Source organism: Thalassophryne amazonica, chromosome 16 (assembly GCF_902500255.1).
Source record: "Thalassophryne amazonica chromosome 16, fThaAma1.1, whole genome shotgun sequence".
Lineage (NCBI taxonomy): Eukaryota > Metazoa > Chordata > Actinopteri > Batrachoidiformes > Batrachoididae > Thalassophryne > Thalassophryne amazonica.
In genome coordinates, this window is record NC_047118.1 from 38,319,294 (window position 1) to 38,340,496 (window position 21,203).

The following is a 21,203-nucleotide window of genomic DNA, read 5'->3' on the forward strand; positions in this document are numbered from 1 at the left end:
TGTTGGCGTTTCGTTTGACTTCGTTTACACTTCGTTCAACCTCACAAGTCTGACGTATTGAACATAACGACATATGAATGAATCAATAACTAAAGCTTCAACCAGCTGAACGTTTTCATAGAGTAACAATAGCATTAAGAACGTTTTACAACTATGTATGGACGTTTCAAATGTTTGTGGCTCGCCTGCGTTTGGGCGTGGCCTTTGTCTGACACGGACAGTTCCCCAGGACCAGTGCCATGGACGGTGACAATTCCCAGCATTGTCATTTTTGCTGTGCGTTTATGTCACACATGCAGCAAAAAGGATCATTTCCTTCTCTGCTGTGTCACTGCTGGAGCACAGAAGGAAGAAATATGACTCCTTCATTTTCATTGGTGGAAAATGCACGAGCTAACCAATCAAGTCACTAACCCCACGTGTGTTTGACCACAGCCCACCCACCCCATGTGGTTTTGTTTGTGGGTGCGCACTTCGTGCATGACGCACGCGAACAGAGTTTCTTACTTCCTTCTTCCTTTTCTGCCCGAAGCAACAAGTAAAAAAAACAAAACATGAACTTGTCTTTATCACCGGTGGAAAAAAAACTACATAAGCCAATAACAAAGATCCCCAAGTGAGTTTGTGACTTTTATAGTTTACTGAGGAATTGTCATATGCAGTGTGACCGGAGCATAACTCAGAAGAAGGAATGAAAATGCAGCTGTTTTACCAATACATTACAACAGGGGTATTCAACTCCAGTCCTCGAGGGCCGGTGTCCTGCAACTTTTAGAAGTGTCTCTGCTTCAACACACCCGAGTCAACTAATGAGATCATTAGCAGCACTCTGGAGAACTTCACTGCATACTGAGCTGGTAATTCAGCCATTTGATTTAGGTGCGTTGGACCAGGAACACATTTAAAAGTTGCAGGACACCGGCCCCTGAGGACTGGAGTTGAATACCCCTGCATTACAATATATATACAATAAATAATTACCTTTGAGACAAGACTCCAAATGCATTCTGGACAAACTAATCAAAAACTGTTTTTTTTTTTTTGTTTTGTTTTTTTTTTTGGGGGGGGGGGGGGGGGGGGTGTTTAATGCATATTAAATTGTGTCAATACCAGACATATCTTTGCTGTCGATCATGAGTGATTTCCTTACAAATAATCTAAAAAGGGACTCATATAGTAAGTAAGTCCCTTCGGCTGCTCCCTTGTTTGCACACAGGGTCACTACAGGAAATCCAAGGTGGATCTGCATGCTGAATAGGCACAAATTTTACACTGGATGCCCTTCCTGATGCAACTCCACATTACATGGAGAAATGTGGCAGGGGTGGGGTTTGAACCGGGAACCTTCCGCACAGAAACCATGTGCACTAACCACTTGCCCGCATATGTACATTTATTATTATTTTAAGAGGCTCAGTCAGGGAAATTCAGAATATTGGAAATACTAAGAAGGTTGGAGTTTTAGACCACAGTGTTCAGCAATCCAATAGTATTTCAATGGCTCCCTCTGTTGCCATGAATACAGTTTACATCTGTGACTGACGACATTAGCAACAGTGAGTGCATTTAGGACATCTCTGATTATCTTCACCATTAAAATGATCATAATCACAATGCCAGCCCTTTAGGAAAGACACTGACTCCCTTTAGGCTGCCTAGCAAATATGGCCTAAAATTTTTTTCCTTTTTCTGCAAGATTCAAAGCAAATGTAAAGATATAAACATTTACTTACACTTTAAGACCCTTCAAAACACCAGATACGCGGGCCTATCCAGGATCATACCCAAGTTCACTTTGATTAGACAAGCTTGCGATCAGTGATAAGTCCAAACTCCCATGGTAACTGACTATCATTTGTGTGTGTGTGTGTGTGTGTGTGTGTGTGTGTGTGGGCGTACATGTTTGGTCGATCGATCCATATGGAAACCATGATCAGCAATTCTGTTATTGGATGAATGGTGACGGGGAAGGTGCTACCAACATATCTACGTTCTTTTTGCCGATATGAAAATTTTTTGACTGACTAAACAATGTAGAAAAACACTTTGGCTGATACAAATGCTATGATTACATAGTTTGCCCAGCGTTGGGTGCTCTGACTCCATTGTAAGCAATGCTGTCAGGCATGCCTGGGACCCCCATCACACTCTGGTCATACAACCCCTGGCAAAAATTATGGAATCACCGGCCTCAGAGGATATTCATTCAGTTGTTTAATTTTGTAGAAAAAAAGCAGATCACAGACATGACACAAAACTAAAGTCATTTCAAATGGCAACTTTCTGGCTTTAAGAAACACCATAAGAAATCAAGAAAAAAAGATTGTGGCAGTCAGTAACGGTTACTTTTTTAGACCAAGCAGAGGAAAAAAATATGGAATCACTCAATTCTGAGGAATAAATTATGGAATCACCCTGTAAATTTTCATTCCCAAAACTAACACCTGCATCAAATCAGATCTGCTCGTTAGTCTGCATCTAAAAAGGAGTGATCACACCTTGGAGAGCTGTTGCACCAAGTGGACTGACATGAATCATGGCTCCAACACGAGAGATGTCAATTGAAACAAAGGAGAGGATTATCAAACTCTTAAAAGAGGGTAAATCATCACGCAATGTTGCAAAAGATGTTGGTTGTTCAGTCAGCTGTGTCTAAACTCTGGACCAAATACAAACAACATGGGAAGGTTGTTAAAGGCAAACATACTGGTAGACCAAGGAAGACATCAAAGCGTCAAGACAGAAAACTTAAAGCAATATGTCTCAAAAATCGAAAAATGCACAACAAAACAAATGAGGAATGAATGGGAGGAAACTGGAGTCAACGTCTGTCACCAAACTGTAAGAAACCGCCTAAAGGAAATGGGATTTACATACAGAAAAGCTAAACGAAAGCCATCATTAACACCTAAACAGAAAAAAACAAGGTTACAATGGGCTAAGGAAAAGCAATCATGGACTGTGGATGACTGGATGAAAGTCATATTCAGTGATGAATCTCGAATCTGCACTGGGCAAGGTGATGATGCTGGAACTTTTGTTTGGTGCCGTTCCAATGGGATTTATAAAGATGACTGCCTGAAGAGAACATGTAAATTTCCACAGTCATTGATGATATGGGGCTGCATGTCAGGTAAAGGCACTGGGGAGATGGCTGTCATTACATCATCAATAAATGCACAAGTTTATGTTGATATTTTGGACAATTGAAAGGATGTTTGGGGATGAAGAAATCATTTTTCAAGATGATAATGCATCTTGCCATAGAGCAAAAACTGTGAAAACATTCCTTGCAAAAAGACACATAGGGTCAATGTCATGGCATAGGGTCAATATCAATGAGCAGATGTGATTTGATGCAGGTGTTAGTTTTGGGGATGAAAATTTACAGGGTGATTCCATAATTTTTTCCTCAGAATTGAGTGATTCCATATTTTTTTCCTCTGCTTGGTCTAAAAAAGTAACCGTTACTGACTGCCACAATCTTTTTTCTTGATTTCTTATAGTGTTTCTTAAAGCCAGAAAGTTGCCATTTGAAATGACTTTAGTTTTGTGTCATGTCTGTGATCTGCTTTTTTTCTACAAAATTAAACAACTGAATGAACACCCTCTGAGGCCGGTGATTCCATAATTTTTGCCAGGGGTTGTATTAGCTACAACAGACAGAAGCAAAGCAACCATCTGTGATTCATTCTTAATCAAAGTCGGTGTTCTATAGCAACAAGAGGTCACTATGTCACTGGCTGGGAGGGGCTAAAATAGACAAAGTCTACCTTACAAATGCTGAATGGTGCAACACGGTGACTGCCATCCCATGTGATAGCAGTGGAACGACAGCATGACGAAAGTGTGAAGTATGTTTGTTGGTTATATTTCTAGTCATTCATAATAAAATCCAAGGTTAAAATGTAAAACATCAAGCCTTAATAGACTGTGGTTACATTGTTTAGCACATGTGCACTGAATACTCCACAAGTTGCTCATGCAGAACACAAAGGGGAGTAGCACCTTTTAAGGCGGACATGCAGGCTCTGTGTAAATACACGATCATGACTTAATCGATGGATAACACTAACAAATGTTTGGAACTTGCCCAAACAAAGGTGGACAATGCCCCTTAAACGTGTCCCAGATGTGACAATCAGAACAATAAGACAATACCACATATTTGATGGAGAACATAAAAAAATCCTGTACACACCGTGCACATTTTTGTCATCATTCAATATTACAACAATAAAAACAGCTTGTGTGAAACTATATTTATTGTCTAAATTGAACCGTGCTTCACACAAATGAAAGCTGTGTTTGTGAGGAAAGCTGTAAAAACAGCAGACTTTTCAGTGTTCTCAGGCAGATTACAGAATGCTATAAAAATGCAACATTCCATTCATTCTTCAAAAACATTCAAGCGTACTCCTCCAATTGTCATGAAAAAAACAAAAATCTCCCACCAACTCAATATTTTTCAGGTGTATAGAAACAGTAAAAGGTGCTTTGTACGCAGGTGAACTTGAGCAGACTTTGTCCCTGCACTCGGAGGTCTCAGGTCACTCAGCTTGACCTCGTCTCTCCCCCAGCAGCTCTCAGACAATGTCTGAATTTATCGTAAACCAAAGTGTCCATATCGTAGGCCTCCAGTCTTGGATGTGGAGGGCATTAAAGGTCGGATCGAGCCTCATATTCCTGTCCAAACCCGACTTGAACCCGGCAGACATTTTCATCTTTCTGTTAAACCCTTTTAGTTCCATCTGAGACAAATCCCCGCAAACAGGAATAAAGCCATTAGATCCTGTATTTTTTTCTTTCTAATTAAATAAAGTCTTTTATTCAGACCTGTTAATGCCTCCTTTCATCCAGATCCATCATCACAGACACAATGCTGTCCAAATAAGACGACCTTGTTCTGGAAATATTTTAATTCCTTATTGGAGAAATTGTTTGTGAATAAATGCAGTGTTTTTGAAGAAGCCCCTCTGTGTATTTTTTTTCTTGAATTCTTGTGAAATATGTTTAAAAAATAAATGCGACATACTCTGGAGCGACGTGTATATCTCCTCCACCCAATGATGCTTTTTTGACAGCTGCATCTTCTGTGGTGCAACTTTTAGTCCGGTAAAATACAACAGTCTGGAGTAGAGCCAGACTGATATGTCAGCTGGCTGCTAATACTGGCCGATATGAACCTTCCAACAACATACTGATATTGGCATTCTTTTTGTAGATGTGACAACGTTTATTTTACCGAATAAACAATTCAGAAAAAACAATCTGACTGGAGGAAATGGTGTCCCTACATAGTTTGCTCAACAGTTTGCTCTTACTGCATTGCTTACAATGCTGTCGGGCAAGGCTGGGTCTCTCATCAACCCTTGGTTAAGCTACAAGAGACAGAGGTAAAGCGACCAGCTGACATTCATTTTCAATCAGTGTGACAGCTTTACAGCAATGAGAGACAAGCGGATGCTATGGCGTTAGCTAGGTAAGGTTGGGTATCGAAACGCGGTGCCAATAGAGCACCGGTTCCGACGTAAATGGTAGTAACAAGACCGAATAAGAATGAAAATTTCGGTGCCTCATTTCGGTGCCTGACGTTTTTTTTTCATGAGCCGAAAGGGGGCGACCAACCACGGTGTTCCGGCGTCAACCTGCGTGACGTCAGCGCCGCATTAGCTGATGAGAACTGATAGCGAGAGGATCAATAAAAATGCCGAAGGCGAAATGCTCCAAAGTTTGGCTTCATTTCACACCCAAGGGCAACGACTCTGCGACGGGCCACAGATGTCATAAAACAATTGCATGTAAGGGAGGTAACACATCAAATTTGATGAAGCATCTGGCCAGTCACGGAGTTTATTTGAAAGCTGAACAATGCACGGTGTTTGATAAACTGCGCGACGTTTCACGGCCCAGCACTTCAGCAGCAGGAGCTGCAGGGCAAATTGAAGAAAGTCCCACTCCCAGCCCTACTGGTGTGGCGTTGCACATCACCGATGATGACGATGACAGCAGCCGTTCCTCTTCAGGTAAGTTTAGTTTAATGCCAACCACAAATCTTGATTATTAAGTGTCTTAGGTTAGCATTAGCAAGTACTGTTGCATTTTAACAGCGTGTGTCTAACGCCTGGCTATGTATTTTTTAAAAGTACCGGTTTGAGAACCGTTTAAGCACCGGTATCGTTTAAAAAATACCGAGTAGGCACCGGTATCGGATAAAACCAAACCGATACCCAACCCTATAGCTAGGTGGAGCCAAAACGGACTAGAAGCGTATTTTATGTAAATTCTGAGTGATGCAACATAGCAACTGCAAGTGAAAGCAACGTGACATACGTTTGTTGGTTATATTGATAGTCATTTATAATAAAGTTCATGTTAAGACTATTTAATATTGTCAAGCGGCTGTCTGACTGGATAAGGAGCCGGCCTGCCGATTTGTAGACCTGGGTTTCTTCTCATGCTACCTCTCAGTGTGCTTGGACAAGACACAGAATCTACACCAGGGGTGCCCAAGTTCGGTTCTCGAGATGTACCTTCCTGACACTCTTACTTCCAACACACCTGAATCTCATTAAAAGCCTGCTAACGAGTCTTTCATTAGATTCAGGTGTGATGGAACAGGGAGACAACTAGAGTGTCAGGAAAGTAGATCTCGAGGACCGAAGTTGAGCACCCCTGATCTACACTGTCCAAGTCCACCCAGCTACAAATGGGTAATGGCCTCAGCTGGGGATGAGTCCCGTCCAGGGGGAGCTGCTTGGTACTCCAGAATCCGGAGATAAGCACCAGTACCAATGAGCCTCAGGACCTATATATAGGACTTACTTGTTCATGTTTAAACTGTAAAACATCAAGCCTCAATTATATTTCTTTGTCACAAGGTTTAACAATAAAATGCTTGGAATAATTGGCATTTTTTTATGTATATATCAGCAGAAATATCTCTATTGTACATTTTTTTCCTTTTGAATATCAATATCGTATCTGTCCCCAGAAAAGGCAATATTGATTAGGCTCTAGTGTGGCGATTCATAAATCTCCACTTAATAGCTGTTGTAAATGATTACTGAGGATTGCCTGGCTCAAGTTGGTAATTTACACTACTCCAGGACTTGTCACTAATAGGTTTGGGATTAAATCAAATATCTACATTAAGCCGTTGACAAATCAAGCCCAGGAACTCTACTTTCCTCTTGAAATGTTGTGACTTCAGTGACAAAACAAACTTTGCACAATACATCAATATTGTGCATCCATTTACTAACACATCTGTGTGCATATAGCAGCAACAGAGCACTCTTAGGGTGATGTGGGACAATCATAAATCCACATGACATTAAGGACTTTTTGTGATACATTTGCAACAGTGTATCTTTACACCCTTAATATGTCAAGATTTTTTTTTCTGCATACCTCCACCACTTAGTTCTAACAAATGTAAACCTTTTTTTCACCAACTTCATTCAGCCTTGGTCTGATGTTGTCATTTTAAACAATTTATTTTTTGACTGTATCCTACATGCATGTATACATACAGAAGAGCCTGTGGCCAGCAGATGAAGAACATCTAAGCAAAGGCCCCTTAGGTAGAATGTGATTAGATATCAACAGCATTTCTATGATATGATGAACAAGTCAGATATTTTAAAGTCTGTCAAGTTACCAGCCTTTTACCCCACTGTGACATGATGTGCTCCGGTGCCACCGGTATTATTAACACCTTTGCAGCAAGTCAGATTATGAAAAGACCATAGAAGTGTTCAATGTTCCATTTGGTTCCTTGACACCAAAATATGAGCTAGGAACTGATTTAGAGCTCATGACATAGTGTTGTTCTAAATAAGGTCAGGGTTTGATCCCATAATATTGCACTATTGCATCAGAGATGATCCAAGGTCAACTGTGTTCATGTCTAAAAAATTTTTTTATAAAGACGAAACAGAGGGTGTGAGGTGTGAAATAAAGGGCTACATAAAACCGAGTGCAATGCTAGCCACTAAACAATTTTGTTTACTATATTTCAAATGCCATCATTTATTGGCACTTACAACTTTTTTTAAGGAACCTGACCTCTAATGTAGACATATTTAGAACAAAAATCCAATTACAGAATAATATTTTAATCATTAACCACAAAGAACCCTTATTCCCAACATTAAAGCCAAGATGATGAATTAAAGATACAAATGCTGCTGCAGAAATTCCACTTGTTACTTTTGTTCCCAAAATGCTGCTCTGCTATTCCAACCACAAGCAGAACACACAGAAAATTTTGCATCATTAATCATGAACTGGTGCAACAAAATAAGAAATCTGTACATAGTGAGTTAATGTTATAATGTTAGAGGATGAAGTTTAAATTTAAAACCCAGCAGCAATTTGACTCCAGTTACTTCCAGCTGCATTGTAACTGAATTTGCCGCATGTGCAGAGGGAGAAGGCAATGATGCTGTTTACCATGCAGAAGTTGACAGCCTAGCAGTAACTCTGCATACGTTAAGGATTTGACTGCAGCACAACTGTGCATCACAACACCTGCAGTCTACACCTATGTGCGTTTGCATGTTTGTATGTGAGACAAAATGCATCATGTTTTCACACTTTGCCACACTGACTGCGTATAGCCTGGAGCAGCAGCAGTTGCAGCAGCATTAAATTAGTGCTGGATAAAATCATGGTGGTCATGTGGGCAGTGGGAAAAGAGTGAAGCCTGAGGTAGAGTTGTGTCATATAGTGAATTAAGCCACCAATAGTACCAGTTTGGCACTTCTGGTTAGTCTTTACTGTGGTGTTATAGGTATGACTCTATTTGTCTTGAAAAATAAAGGTGGGGTTGTAATGCACTGAATATTATTTGTCACTTGCAAATATAAGTGCTGTGCACCCCGACCCCCCCACCCACACACTGTTCTTGTGGTATTTTATTGTGTCTTCAGACATACAGCAACACAGGTAATTTTTTTCTTTCATAGTTTGTCACATATATGCAGCTACACTCACAAACGGATTTACATATCTGACCCAAAGATTTTATGTGGGTATGACTTTCTTATAAATTGTTTCAGTTCAATTCAACTGAAGTATATAGTGCCAAATCACAAAGTACCATTTTGGCAATGACTGAAAACTGGTTCTGTGCAATGCAGTAGTCTCGCTTGTATCCAAATACAGTTCTTGTGTAACGGGAGTTTGACATGGATAGTTTGGCACAGAAGTACTTGCTCAGATGTCATTACAGTGAATGTGCAGTTATAGTTGCATTATATATGAGATAAAAGGAAAAAAAAATTATTTAAGGAAAAAAGACAGCATGTACATTTTGCCTTCTGCAATGTTTGTGGAGACGTTTGTATCTATAATTTATACAGAGCTCTGAAAGGGTCCATGGATGCCATTTCAAAGAGCTACCCACAGAAAGGTTTCGACCTTACCCACCCCATGAGCAAGTACAGCTGAAATACTGCTAAGGAAAAACTCCCTTTTAACAGGAAGAAACCTCAAGCCGACCAGACTCAGTGGCGAAGCCATCTGTTATGACCATTAAATCAAGACAAACCAGATGGCATAAAATAAAAATTCTCATCCAATTACATTTTTTCCATGAATCTGATTGGTTAATCATGCGACATAATCAGGTGTATAATATCTGTGGAATGGAACAAAATATTAGACCGGTGGCCAAAGATGTATTACTCTGCGCCCTGACCGGTGTTCTGACGAGATGTCATTACTGGTGAATGTGAATCCTGTCCTCTGCGGGCAACAGCGCATGCGTGCACAACAGTGCAGTACTGTCGGGACGCGGAACTTTCAAGGCTTACAATTTGCCAGAACACTGCACTGAATTTTCACATTTGATGGATTACTCCGCACCCTGACCGCTGTTGGAGAGACGGCTCGCTCTTTCACGGTAAGCCTAGCGCCACCGACTGAATTACCTACAGAAAAATAAACCGTGCAAACAATGGAATTGGATTAGAATGGGAACGACCCCCTTGTGTCTGATGATGTGTCAGACATTCATGCTGTTATACGGTTGAAAATATCCGTTTTACAACTTTTTAAAACTCCTTTTAACCGGCTCCGCTGCGTGTCACCAGTAAAGCTCTATTTTCAACTGTATATTGTTGTGGCCTCTACTCTCCTCTATGCTGTCGTCTGTTGGGCCCCGGGCAGCACAGAGTGGGAGAGAAAGAGACTGAATAAGCTGGTCAGGAAGTCCAGCTCTGTCCTGGGCTGTCCTCTGGACTCTCTGGACGAGGTGGCTGAGAGGAGGGTGTTAGCCAAGTTCAAATCCATCATGGACAACTCCTCTCACCCTCTGCACCGGCACTGCAGTGGAGCTGTGCAGCTCCTTCAGTGATAGACTGAGGCACCCTCAGTGCAAGAAGGAACGATGCTGCAAGTTGTTCATCCCTGCTGCCGTCAGACTGTACAATAACTCTGAAATAACCACATGCAATAATATGTCCACAATCACGTGCAATACTAATATGTCCACAAATCATGTGCAATAACAACTTGTTTACAAATACCAGCACTAATGTCACCTTACCACACCTAAATTCCGCTAAGATGCTCCTGTCTTCTTCAATTCCAATCATGTTTATGTATGCATATGTACTTATATACAGTGAGGAAAATAAGTATTTGAACACCCTGCGGTTCTTTGTTTGCAATTACAGAGGTCAAACGTTTCCCATAGTTTTTCACCAGGTTTGCACGCACTGTAGCAGGGATTTTGGTTCACTCCTCCATAAAGATCTTCTCCAAATCTGTCAGGTTTGGAGTTTCAGCTCCCTCCAAAGATTTTCTATTGAGTTCAGGTCTGGAGACTGGCCAGGCCACTCTAGGACCTTGAAATGCTTCTTACGGAGCCCCTCCTTAGTTGCCCTGGCTGTGTGTTTGGGGTCATTGTCATGCTGGAAGACCTAGCCATGACCTATCTTCAATGCTCTTTCTGGGGGAAGGAGGTTGTTTGCCAAAATCTCATACTACATGACCCCATCCATCCTCCCTTCAATACGGTGCAGTCTTCCTGTCCCCATTGCAGAAGAGCACCTCCAGAGTATGATGTTTCCACCCCCATGCTTCACGGTTGAGATGGTTTTCTTGGGGTTGTTCTCATCATCTAAACATGGTAAGTGGAGTTGATTCCAAAAAGCTCTATTCTGGTCTCATCTGACCACATGACCTTCTCCCATGCCTCCTCTGGATCATCGAGATGGTCACTGATGAACTTCAAACGGGCCTGGACATGTGCTGACTTGAGCAGGGGGACCTTGCTGCCCTGCAGGATTTTAAACCATGACAGCATCATGTGTTACTAATGTAATCTTTGTGACTGTGGTCCCAGTTCTCTTCAGGTCATTGACCAGGTCCTCCTGTGTAGTTCTGAGCTTTTTCAGAATCATCCTTACCCCACAAAGTGAGATCTTGCATGGAATCCCAGACTGAGGGAGACTGACAGTCATCTTGTGTTTCTTCCACTTTCTAATAAATAATCATAACAGTTGTTGTCTTCTACCAAGCTGCTTGCCTGTTGTCCTGTAGTTCATCCCAGCCTTGTGCAGGTCTACAGTTTTGTCCCTGGTGTCCTTAGACAGCTCTTTGGTCTTGGCTATGGTGGACAGGTTGGAGTGTGATTGATTGAGTGTGTGAACAGGTGTCTTTTATACAGGTAACAAGCTCAAACAGGTGCAATTAATACAGGTAAAGAGTACAGAATAAGAGGGCTTCTTAAAGAAACATTAACATTTCCGTGTGAGCCAGAATTCTTGCTGGTTGGTAGGTCTTCAAATACTTATTTGCAGCAGTAACATACAACTAAATTATATATATATATATATATATATATATATATATATATATAAAAAGTCATACATTGTGATTTCCGGATTTTTATTTTTTTTTTTAGATTATGTCTCTCACAGTGGGCATGCACCTAAGATGAAAATTTCAGACCCCTCCATGATTTCTAAGTGGGAGAACTTGCAAAACCGCAGGGTGTTCAAATACTTATTTTCCTCACTATATGTACGTATATATAGGGTGTCCCAAAAAATATACAACATTTAAAACACTCGGTTTGACCCTTAAATGCTACAAACTTAATCACTTATGTTGCTTTTTTACTTGCAGAGACCCTGAAGTTTATGTTGATGCCAAGCAAGACTCAGGAAAATGCCAAGAATTAACCATACTACAGCGAACAAAAATTATTGAGTTTTGGCACCAGACCAAGAGCATCAAACAGGTGCAGCGACTTTATGCTAGACTGACAAAATGCAGGGCCAATATTGACATTGGTATGAAAAACTTCAACCTTTCGGCTTTCTATCCAGCCATAAATTTATTTCCTAGACATATGCTTTGACCATTTCTTTGCTGATAAAATTCTGCATATTCTATATATATATATTCTATATATATATATTCTATTTCTACCTCATTTTCTTATTTTATTGTTACAAGTATTATTATTATTGCTTATCCTTGCACACGCTGTTTGATGCACATTTTCCTCTACTTGCACCCATATTGTGTGTTTTTTAGAGCTGACGTAACATGCGAATATCTCCACTGTGAGATCAATAAAGACTTACCTTATCTTATCCCGTATTTGACAAAATATGCAGAATCCTATGACAGAAAATTTACAAGCAAGACAACCAACACTGTTCACTGTAAGCAAAGAAAGGACAAACGATGAGTACAGAACAGTGAGCTGTAGAGTTTCAGAAGTTTTGTGTGGCAAGTCTGTGTGTAAATGTATGTGGTAATTTTTTTTAAGGACTCTTGTCGTATGGTGGCTAACCATTAAGGCTGTTATGTGATTTGTGAAGTGGACAAATGAGACGGCATAAAACCTCAGTTGTCAATCAGTGTATGACTTCATATCGATCCTGAATGGTTTAATATTTAAATACACAAAAACAAACAAAAAAGACATGTCGCTAAGGTATGATAAAAGTGAAACACTATGTTAAACGTGCCCCTGTGTATTTGTTGACAAATGGCAAGGCTAGAAATTTTGCTGAATTGTATAAAAATAAAACAGCACAGCAGCCTCATTAAGGAGTCATGCAATAGCACTGCTGTGACAGGGCAAGTCCCAACCTCACCTGGAACATCTAAATCATTACCAAACATAGTATATTCATGAAATGCGATTTAAAGAAAGATGAAGCAGCTCCTCATGTACGATTAGCTTGGACTGTGTGAAGATTGACATAGAGGGGCATCTACAGCATCAGCAGATTGCACAGTACAATGCTGAGAGTGGTAAATTTCATTTTGCTGTAAAGCCAGACAATCGGGTCCACAGCAAAGGATGTAAATCTGACAGAAGACATGTCAATAAACTAGAAAGATGTTACTTTTAAAGTGACAGACAAGTGTCTTAACACCCTTCTTCTTATGACCATCATTCATTTAGCATCCTTTAGTTTGAAGAGGAATAATGTCTTGTTTACAAGTGCCTTATCACGAGGAAAGCAGAGGACAAAAATAGAAAAAAAGAGCCAAAAAAAAAAGAAAGCAAAATAAAGATGGAGGAAAGATATCTTGATAGAACAAAAACGTGTGAATCGCTCACAAAATTGTGGAGGAGTTCCCATCAATGCAGAACTTATGAATGTACTTCAGGAAAGTAAAAGCTCAGAATCTTGACCAATCTATATGAATAAAACATTTGCAGTGCCACTTGCACTGACAGTAGCACAGGAGAAGTCTGTGCTTTATTATTAATGTGAATGGGTCTCCCCAAAGAACACCTGGCAAGGCTCAACATCAACCACGGTTTACTGGCCCGAGGCCACAAAACGTTCCTCTGGCCACCAAATATCTCATATTGGTGGAATGAAAACAAGGAGTCCAATGATTAAACAATATTTTAAATACAATTTAACTGGTACAACAAACAATAAATAGTACCAGTGAATATATCATAAAGAAGTAGGGATGCCCAAGTGTCATTTAATATAGAGTATCTGCTGATACAGAGTCCAAATCAGATACTTGTATCTTCCTTGATATTACACTGGAACAGAGCAGAATGGAAGCACATTAAAGTCAATCCACTGTATATGCTTGTCACTTTACAAGCTATGCCATGCATTGAGAACAAAATACCTTCAATGAAAGCTGCTTCTAAATGTTTGCATTTTTTTAATTAAGTACGTAAGATTTTTTTATGTTTCATCAATACCACTTATTGCAAAACTGTCATAGTAAAACAGAGTAATAGTGACTGAATGACATTTCAATTGTTAAAAGTACATTCATCATCATTACATTATTGTTGCACATAAAAAAAAAAAAATGTCTTTAAAAGTTGGACCTTTACGCTAACAGGACTCACCTCTCCAACTTCACCCCTGTAAATTATCTGTGTAAACAGGATTAAAAGCACGACAATGAAAAATGGGAAGAACCAGTCTGTCTTTTGTGTAAATCCTTACCCGACTGAAGGTAAGAAGGGTATATCACACTCGCCGTTCACCATAAACAGAGTTTTTGTGTATCTGAAACAATGTGATGTGTTTTGACTCTCTCACTATGGCAGGTCAGAGCACTGCATGTTACCATTCCATGTTTATCAAACCAAGAAAGACTGATTTACTCCTGCTCTGGTTAAAGAAATTAAACTGTTTGCAGGAGTATGTCTACTGGTCAACACATTTCCTGTCCTGTGACATCAAACAATTATGGCTGCCTGCTTTTGACTAAGTAAAAACATTTATCCTTGTTGAAATCTAAATTTTAGAGAGGAAAAAAAAACAAAAACATAAAGCAGTTAGAAATACAGAATGTCATGAATGTTGAAGGGAATAAAGAGTTCTGCTGTTTTCACGTTAACCTTAGCTGAAGGGGAACAACTTTTATTAAATAATAATAATAATAATAATAATAACAACCTTGTTTAGATTTTCTGTACACACACAAACTAGAGTACAATTCAGCACAATCACCGATTTTGACAGTAACTGTCAGACTTCAGATTTTGATGGCTATCAACACAAAAGACATACATCACCCCCTACAAATAAATAAAGAACTGCCTGCTCTTTCCAGAATATATTTCACACTGCAGACGTCTTCAATCAAATACTACATCACTGATCGTATAAGGTGCCATTTGATTGACTGAAACACTGATGAACAAATCTGAGCAGCATCCATAATCAGCACATCAGATGAGTTGTGTGCATGATGGCTGCTGTGTGTCTTGATTTTCATTTTGCCGCATGCAACCAGGTTACAGCTTGAACTATGCGCATGCAAGATGTGCTCAAAGTGTGTCTCAAACCTTGTGGGTACAGCAAGCCACAAGGAATAGAGAGCCAAAACTTAAAAAAAAATTGCATCACTGTTCAAATTCTTATGTACCCACCAGGGTTGCCATGATTAGTCGACTAATCACGATTACGTCGAATATCAAAATCACTGGCTACTAATTTAATTATCAATATTATTTATTTTTTAAGTTTCATTTTTCTCTCAAAACTGCCACTGTGCCTTCTGCTGCCTTTCTGTCATTGACCCACATGCTCAGTAGTGGTAATATGAGTCAGCCGTGATGTCACTGGAAAAGTTATGCCCAAACAATATCACGGCTAGCCGGCAACACTAGCCGATCTCACTTCACCACCTCTCCATGCTCTCAAACGTTTGGGAGCATTTTAACCAAATTAAAGAGGAAAAACATGCAATGTAAAGTCTGCAAGGCAGAAATTGCCTTCCACGGCAGTACAACAGCGATGCAGGAGCATCTGAGAAGGAAACACATTGTGGCTGATTCAGATGCTGATGAAGAGGGACAATCGTCTTGATTGATTGGCTAGTTAGCTGCTAACATTAATGTTTATAGTGAGCTACTTACTTATATTGATAGCTACAAATGTTAACATTAACGATGACGATTTCATTAGCCTCAGCACACATATGTGTTTGCTGTAACGTTATAACAGAGACGTGATGTTTGAATAGGAAATATGATAACGCTAATGTTTTATAACGCTACGTTACAGTGCAAAAAAAGTACATTCTTCTTCAATCGATGACAACAACATGCACACCTCAACAAGCAAATATCCCACCTGAAGCCATCTTGAACATGTCCGTAGGTCTGCCATGTTTCTATTTATTTATTTATTTATTTATTTATTTATTCTTGCTATTCATTTTAATTTCTTAAGTCTGTTTATTTGTTTTTATTAGTTTTATTGTTGATTGTTTTTTAACGGACTGCTCAAATGAAACTGTCCCTTGTGGGATTAATAAAGTTGTTGATTGACTGATTGATGTGGGTGACTGACATGAGACCCTTGTCCATGGTTGGCGATCAAGGTTTCAAAGAGATGATAAAGCAGTTCAACCTAGAATACCATGATAATTACCTACCAAAATCTTATTTCACCACAAAGATGGAAAAGAAATATGATACAACCTTTGAGAAGGTCAGTCTCTCAATTCTCTCTTCCTCTCTCTCAATTTCAGTTTGCTTTATTGGCATGAATGTATTAAAACAATACTGCCAACAATAACACATAGTAAAATTAATAATTAAGTAAATGATACAATAAATAACAGCAACATTCAAACCAAATAAAAGGTGCATGCTGGTGTGATAAGATGCAATTTATGTATAATCTGATTAGTCGACTAATCGCAAAAATAACCGGTGACTTGTCAATTAACAAAATAACCGTTTGCGGCAGCCCTAGTACCCAGCTTTAAAGGGAATAAGAATAGGTGTAATTCTGTGGTATATCAGTGATAACTATGACACCATATGGATCTTGGGCCTGTCTTCTTGGGAGCAAAGAGGAATTACACCACTGCAGCAGTAAAAGATAGATTCAGTAAATGCAATGGCTATATGTGGAAATGACATATTTTAGTCTGAAGATGATGGTGTTGCTGTGTATTCAGCAAGAGCAACTATGTATGTATTGGTTTGTTGAACCATAACAGAGACAGTGTGCACTGCTCCTACCAACAACTGGTGTGTATATGTACACAGAAACAACTGCGCCTCGGCACCTGTCTCTTTCAGTCCACGGAGAGATGAAGTTTAAACTGCAGTGACATTTAGGATAGCAACAGTGAATCACTTTACAAAACCAGAAGCTCCACCCCTCTGCGCCTAAACATGACGTGTGATGCACATACATACATACATACATACATACATACATATTTTTTTTTTTTTTTTTAAAGTTACACTGAGTAGACTGCATAACTTGCCATACATAGTTATATACATAAACAGGCATTCAACCCCTCAAAACATCAACAAATATGACTCCGGTGTGGGTTGCTACTGGGTGTCTGCATGACCACTATCACCGCGACCAACACCACCCAAAAGTTCAAAAGAACACTGGACCAGCGAGCAGGACATGCAAGAACAAAGCCAGACAAGAGCGCTCATCCTCAGGCTTTCTCACAGACACGCCCACCATATGTTAAGAACAGCATTGCACAGGGGCTCAACTGCATAATATGCTATAGCGCAGTGCTTAGCAAGCAGTTCTGCTATTCTTGGCTGACACAATGCAACTGTGTTGATGCCATCTCTTTAACTCACCTACACTTCAGTGATAAATACTGAGCCATTACTATGTTTTTGTCAAACAGAATAGGGGGGGGAAAAATTGGGTGCAAAGAGTTAAATGTCAAAGGAGCCAAGCTGCAGAGACAATCCTCGCTGTTAGCTTGATGCCCTGCCAAGTATCTGACAAAGGCCTCACCTGGGACAAGACGGCAAACCATAACAGGCTACATCCATAAGCAACACACCAATTACTTTCTTATGTTTAACAAGGCAAAATGTACTGATTAAAACAATATAATCACCGACATCTTTCATTTTTCTAGTCTAGTGATTCTCAACGTGTGTAGAAAGTTATTAATAGACAGAGGTTGTGCTGAAGAAGTGAACTTACCGGTAGCATTGCAGGGTAGTACAGTCCCATCATTGTCTGATTCAGAGGAACAACTGCTGACCAGCTCTCCACTTTCTCGTTTCTTCTCCTCTCCCCTTCCCTCCGTGTCTCCGTTCCTCCTCCTATACCTCCTCTCCTCTGTATGTGATCTAGGACCATGAGCTGTCTGTGGCTGCAGTTCACGTCCCTCTCATACATTCAAATTCTCCCTCGTCGACTCCCCCTTCCCTTCGTCGGTGTCCCCTCTTCCACCTCCCCAGCACGCAAGCTGCGTTTGCCTGTCACTCCCCGCCTCTCTTTTTGTCTTTTCCCTAGTCCTATTGCTCTGATCTCCCTTGGGCCTGTCTGTCTCTCTCCTACTGACAGCCTGATTCTCTTCTCTCCTCCTCTCTCTCGTCTTTGCTCTGCGCCTGTCATTCACATGCACGCGTTACACATCCTGCTGCTCCCCCTGCTCTCGCTTATTCCCGCCCCTCTTTTAAACTTTCCCTCCCTCTCCGCCTCAGTCCCTCCTATTAATCAAAGCATCCGTCGTTCCATCTAGCCATGTAACCCTCTGTCTGGCTGAAGTCAGAAAAGCTGTTGTTGTCTCCTTAAACCACTGGAGAAAAAAACAAAAACAGGAAGGAAGAAGATCCAGTCTTCCATCCACGCACAAGCTGCCTGCACAAGAATGCGACCCCCACTGCATTGCAGGTTTTTTGCTTTTTTGTTTTTTGATGATGATTTATTTATTGCATGGCAGCCTGTCAGTTCCAAAAGCAGGTACGAAGGCCACTCAGTAGACAGCTAGGTAGCTAGCTGCGTGGGTAGGCTCCCAGATCATCTCCCTGCTGCAGCTTCCTTCATCACACAGATGGAAATCTCACCTCACACCGGCCCCAATTCCAGTATCTATACCTCAAGCTGAACATGAATCTGTATTACACTGCACTGCGCCTTTTTCCTCTGGCTCAGGCTCACTTCACTTCACACCACTGTATCGTTTGGGGGGGGGGGGTAATTTGTCAAGATGAGAGCGCAGCTTCTTGCACAGCATTTTCATATGGGCGGGACTGAACTCTGCGGAAAAAAGCCCTGATGCCAAGCTTTCAGACATCTGCTGAGTCTGGCTAGAACTGGGTCCAGAGGGATGGAGGGAGGGCAAGGTAAGCAATTGGATGTGGTGGGAAAAAGCAGAATGCAAAGAGAGCTGGGCTGTGGTGGGGTACAGGGGAAAGTGGATGCGAGCAAGAGATAACAGGATAGAGAGATTAAAGAATAAATGGCTGGAGTGAAAAAAGGACGAGGAATGCCAGGATTAGGGTGTAAGTGACGAGGATGAGCAGATGAATAGGGGATGATCGGAGGATTAGGCACACAGACTAAACGTGGTGGTAAATACACACAGTTGCACACAAACCTGTGCATATAATGTACACACAGATGTGCCGTGGCCATATTCGTGATGCGGCACCTCAAACAAAAGGGCCACATTTACCCCACACTCATCAGCCAATTCAAACAAAGGCTTTCTCCTTCAAACAAACATCTGAAGATAATCAAGAGGCCATTCTTAATAGGGGTGGGAACATTTAGGCACCGCACAATTTGATTACAATAGGAGACGTTTATAAAACAATTATTAATGCATCCACCCCGCCCCCTTTTCTCTCTCTCTCTCTCTCTCTCCCTGCAGGATGTATTTTTTCCCCTCATTGTCTGACTACTTGGTACTTTGCAAAGTATTTGTAATGATCCAAAATGAATTTACTTCCAATACATTCTTTAACAGCTCAGTCATATTTGCACCCATGTGGCTTTTATTCACTGACAATAAATTCCAAAACCCAGGGGGTTTGTCACCCCCCACCCCCTCCCTGTTAAAACCACCCGTGGAAGTGCTGGGCTCAAGAACATGACTGAGTCTAAGTTTGGATTGTTCCCACGCCAACCAAGGTAAAACATTTATGTGCAGCTCATCATGATGCATGGGAGCGTGAACACTGGCCGTGCTGCACTAATGCACTTTGTTCTTGTGTCAGAATAATTAAAAACAGGAACAAGAGTTGGAATAAAGGCAAAACTTTGTTGCACTGCTGGTTTGCCGACACTGAAATCATGGCAGACGTCATACGAGGTCTATTAGATAATAAACCGACCCTTTTTTTTTTTTTAACTATATGGATTTGAATGACGTGCGATTACACCAATCATGCTTGAACCCTCGTGCGCATGCGTGAGTTTTTTCACGCGTGTCGGTGACGTCATTTCCCTGTGGGCAGGCCTTGAGTGAGATGTGGTCCCGCCCTCTCAGCTGAATTCCTTTGTTTCACACGCTGCTCGAGACGGCGCGCGTTGCTTCATCAAAATTTTTTCTGGACCTGTGAGGAATATCCGAGTGGACACTATTCGAGAAATTAAGCTGGTTTTCGGTGAAAAGTTTAACGGCTGATGAGAGATTATGGGGTGTTTCTGTCGGTGTAAGGACTTCCCACGCAGCGGGACGTCGTGCAGCGCTTCCAGGCACCGTCGTCGGCCTGTTTCGACCTGAAAACATCCTAATTTAAGGCTTAATTCACCCAGGACGTCGTGAGAGAACAGAGAAGATTCAGAAGAGGCCGGCATGAGGACTTTATGCGGACATTCCACTGTTTAAGGACATTTTTTAATGAAAGACGTACGCGCAAATTCGCCGAGTAGTTTCCGTGACGACTCGGCAAATCTGTGTGTGCCGCGACAGGAAAAACACCTCCGTGTTGAAAACCATTTGTAAAATTCAGGCGGCTTTTGATGGCTTTCAACAAGTGAGTAACTGAGAAATTGTTTAACAGCTTGGGCATGTTCCAACTTGCCCGTTAAGGTTTCCAACGGAGGTGTTTTTCCTGTCGCGACCCCCCGCGGTCGGGTCTGGCCCAACATGCGACTCTGCCCGCACGTTCTTTCATTACAAAATGTCCGTTAACAATGGAATGTCCGAATAAACTCCTCATGCCGACTTCTTCTGAAAGTTCTCTGTTCTCTGACGACTTACTGGGTCAACAGAGCCTGAAATGTGGAAGTTTTCAACTTAAAACGGTGAGATGCTGCCGCCTCAAAGCGCAGATCGCCGTCAGACGCCGTGGGCCGTCCTTACAGCGACACTAACAGACCAAAATCTCTCATCAGCCGTTAAAATTTTTACCGAAAACCAGCTGAATTTATCGAATGGTGTCCACTCAGTTGTGCCTTATAGATTTTGAAAAATTTTTTATCAAACAAAGCAGCAGTCTC

General features: G+C 41.0%; 1 protein-coding gene across 6 annotated transcripts in view; it reads right to left on the bottom strand.

Moving 5' to 3' along the window:
• LOC117527784 (RNA binding protein fox-1 homolog 2-like) overlaps positions 1–21,203 on the bottom strand; it is a 148,109-nt gene that overhangs the window by 63,623 nt on the left and 63,283 nt on the right. The window contains exon 1 of one of the 6 annotated variants that reach the window (XM_034190280.1): positions 17,952–18,400. The exons of the other annotated variants lie outside the window; for them this stretch is intronic. Within the exon in view, the coding sequence (XP_034046171.1) occupies positions 17,952–18,149 (198 nt within the window). The 5' untranslated portion in view covers positions 18,150–18,400. Of the gene's footprint in view, positions 1–17,951; positions 18,401–21,203 lie in introns of those variants that run through there. 6 annotated transcript variants of the gene reach the window in all.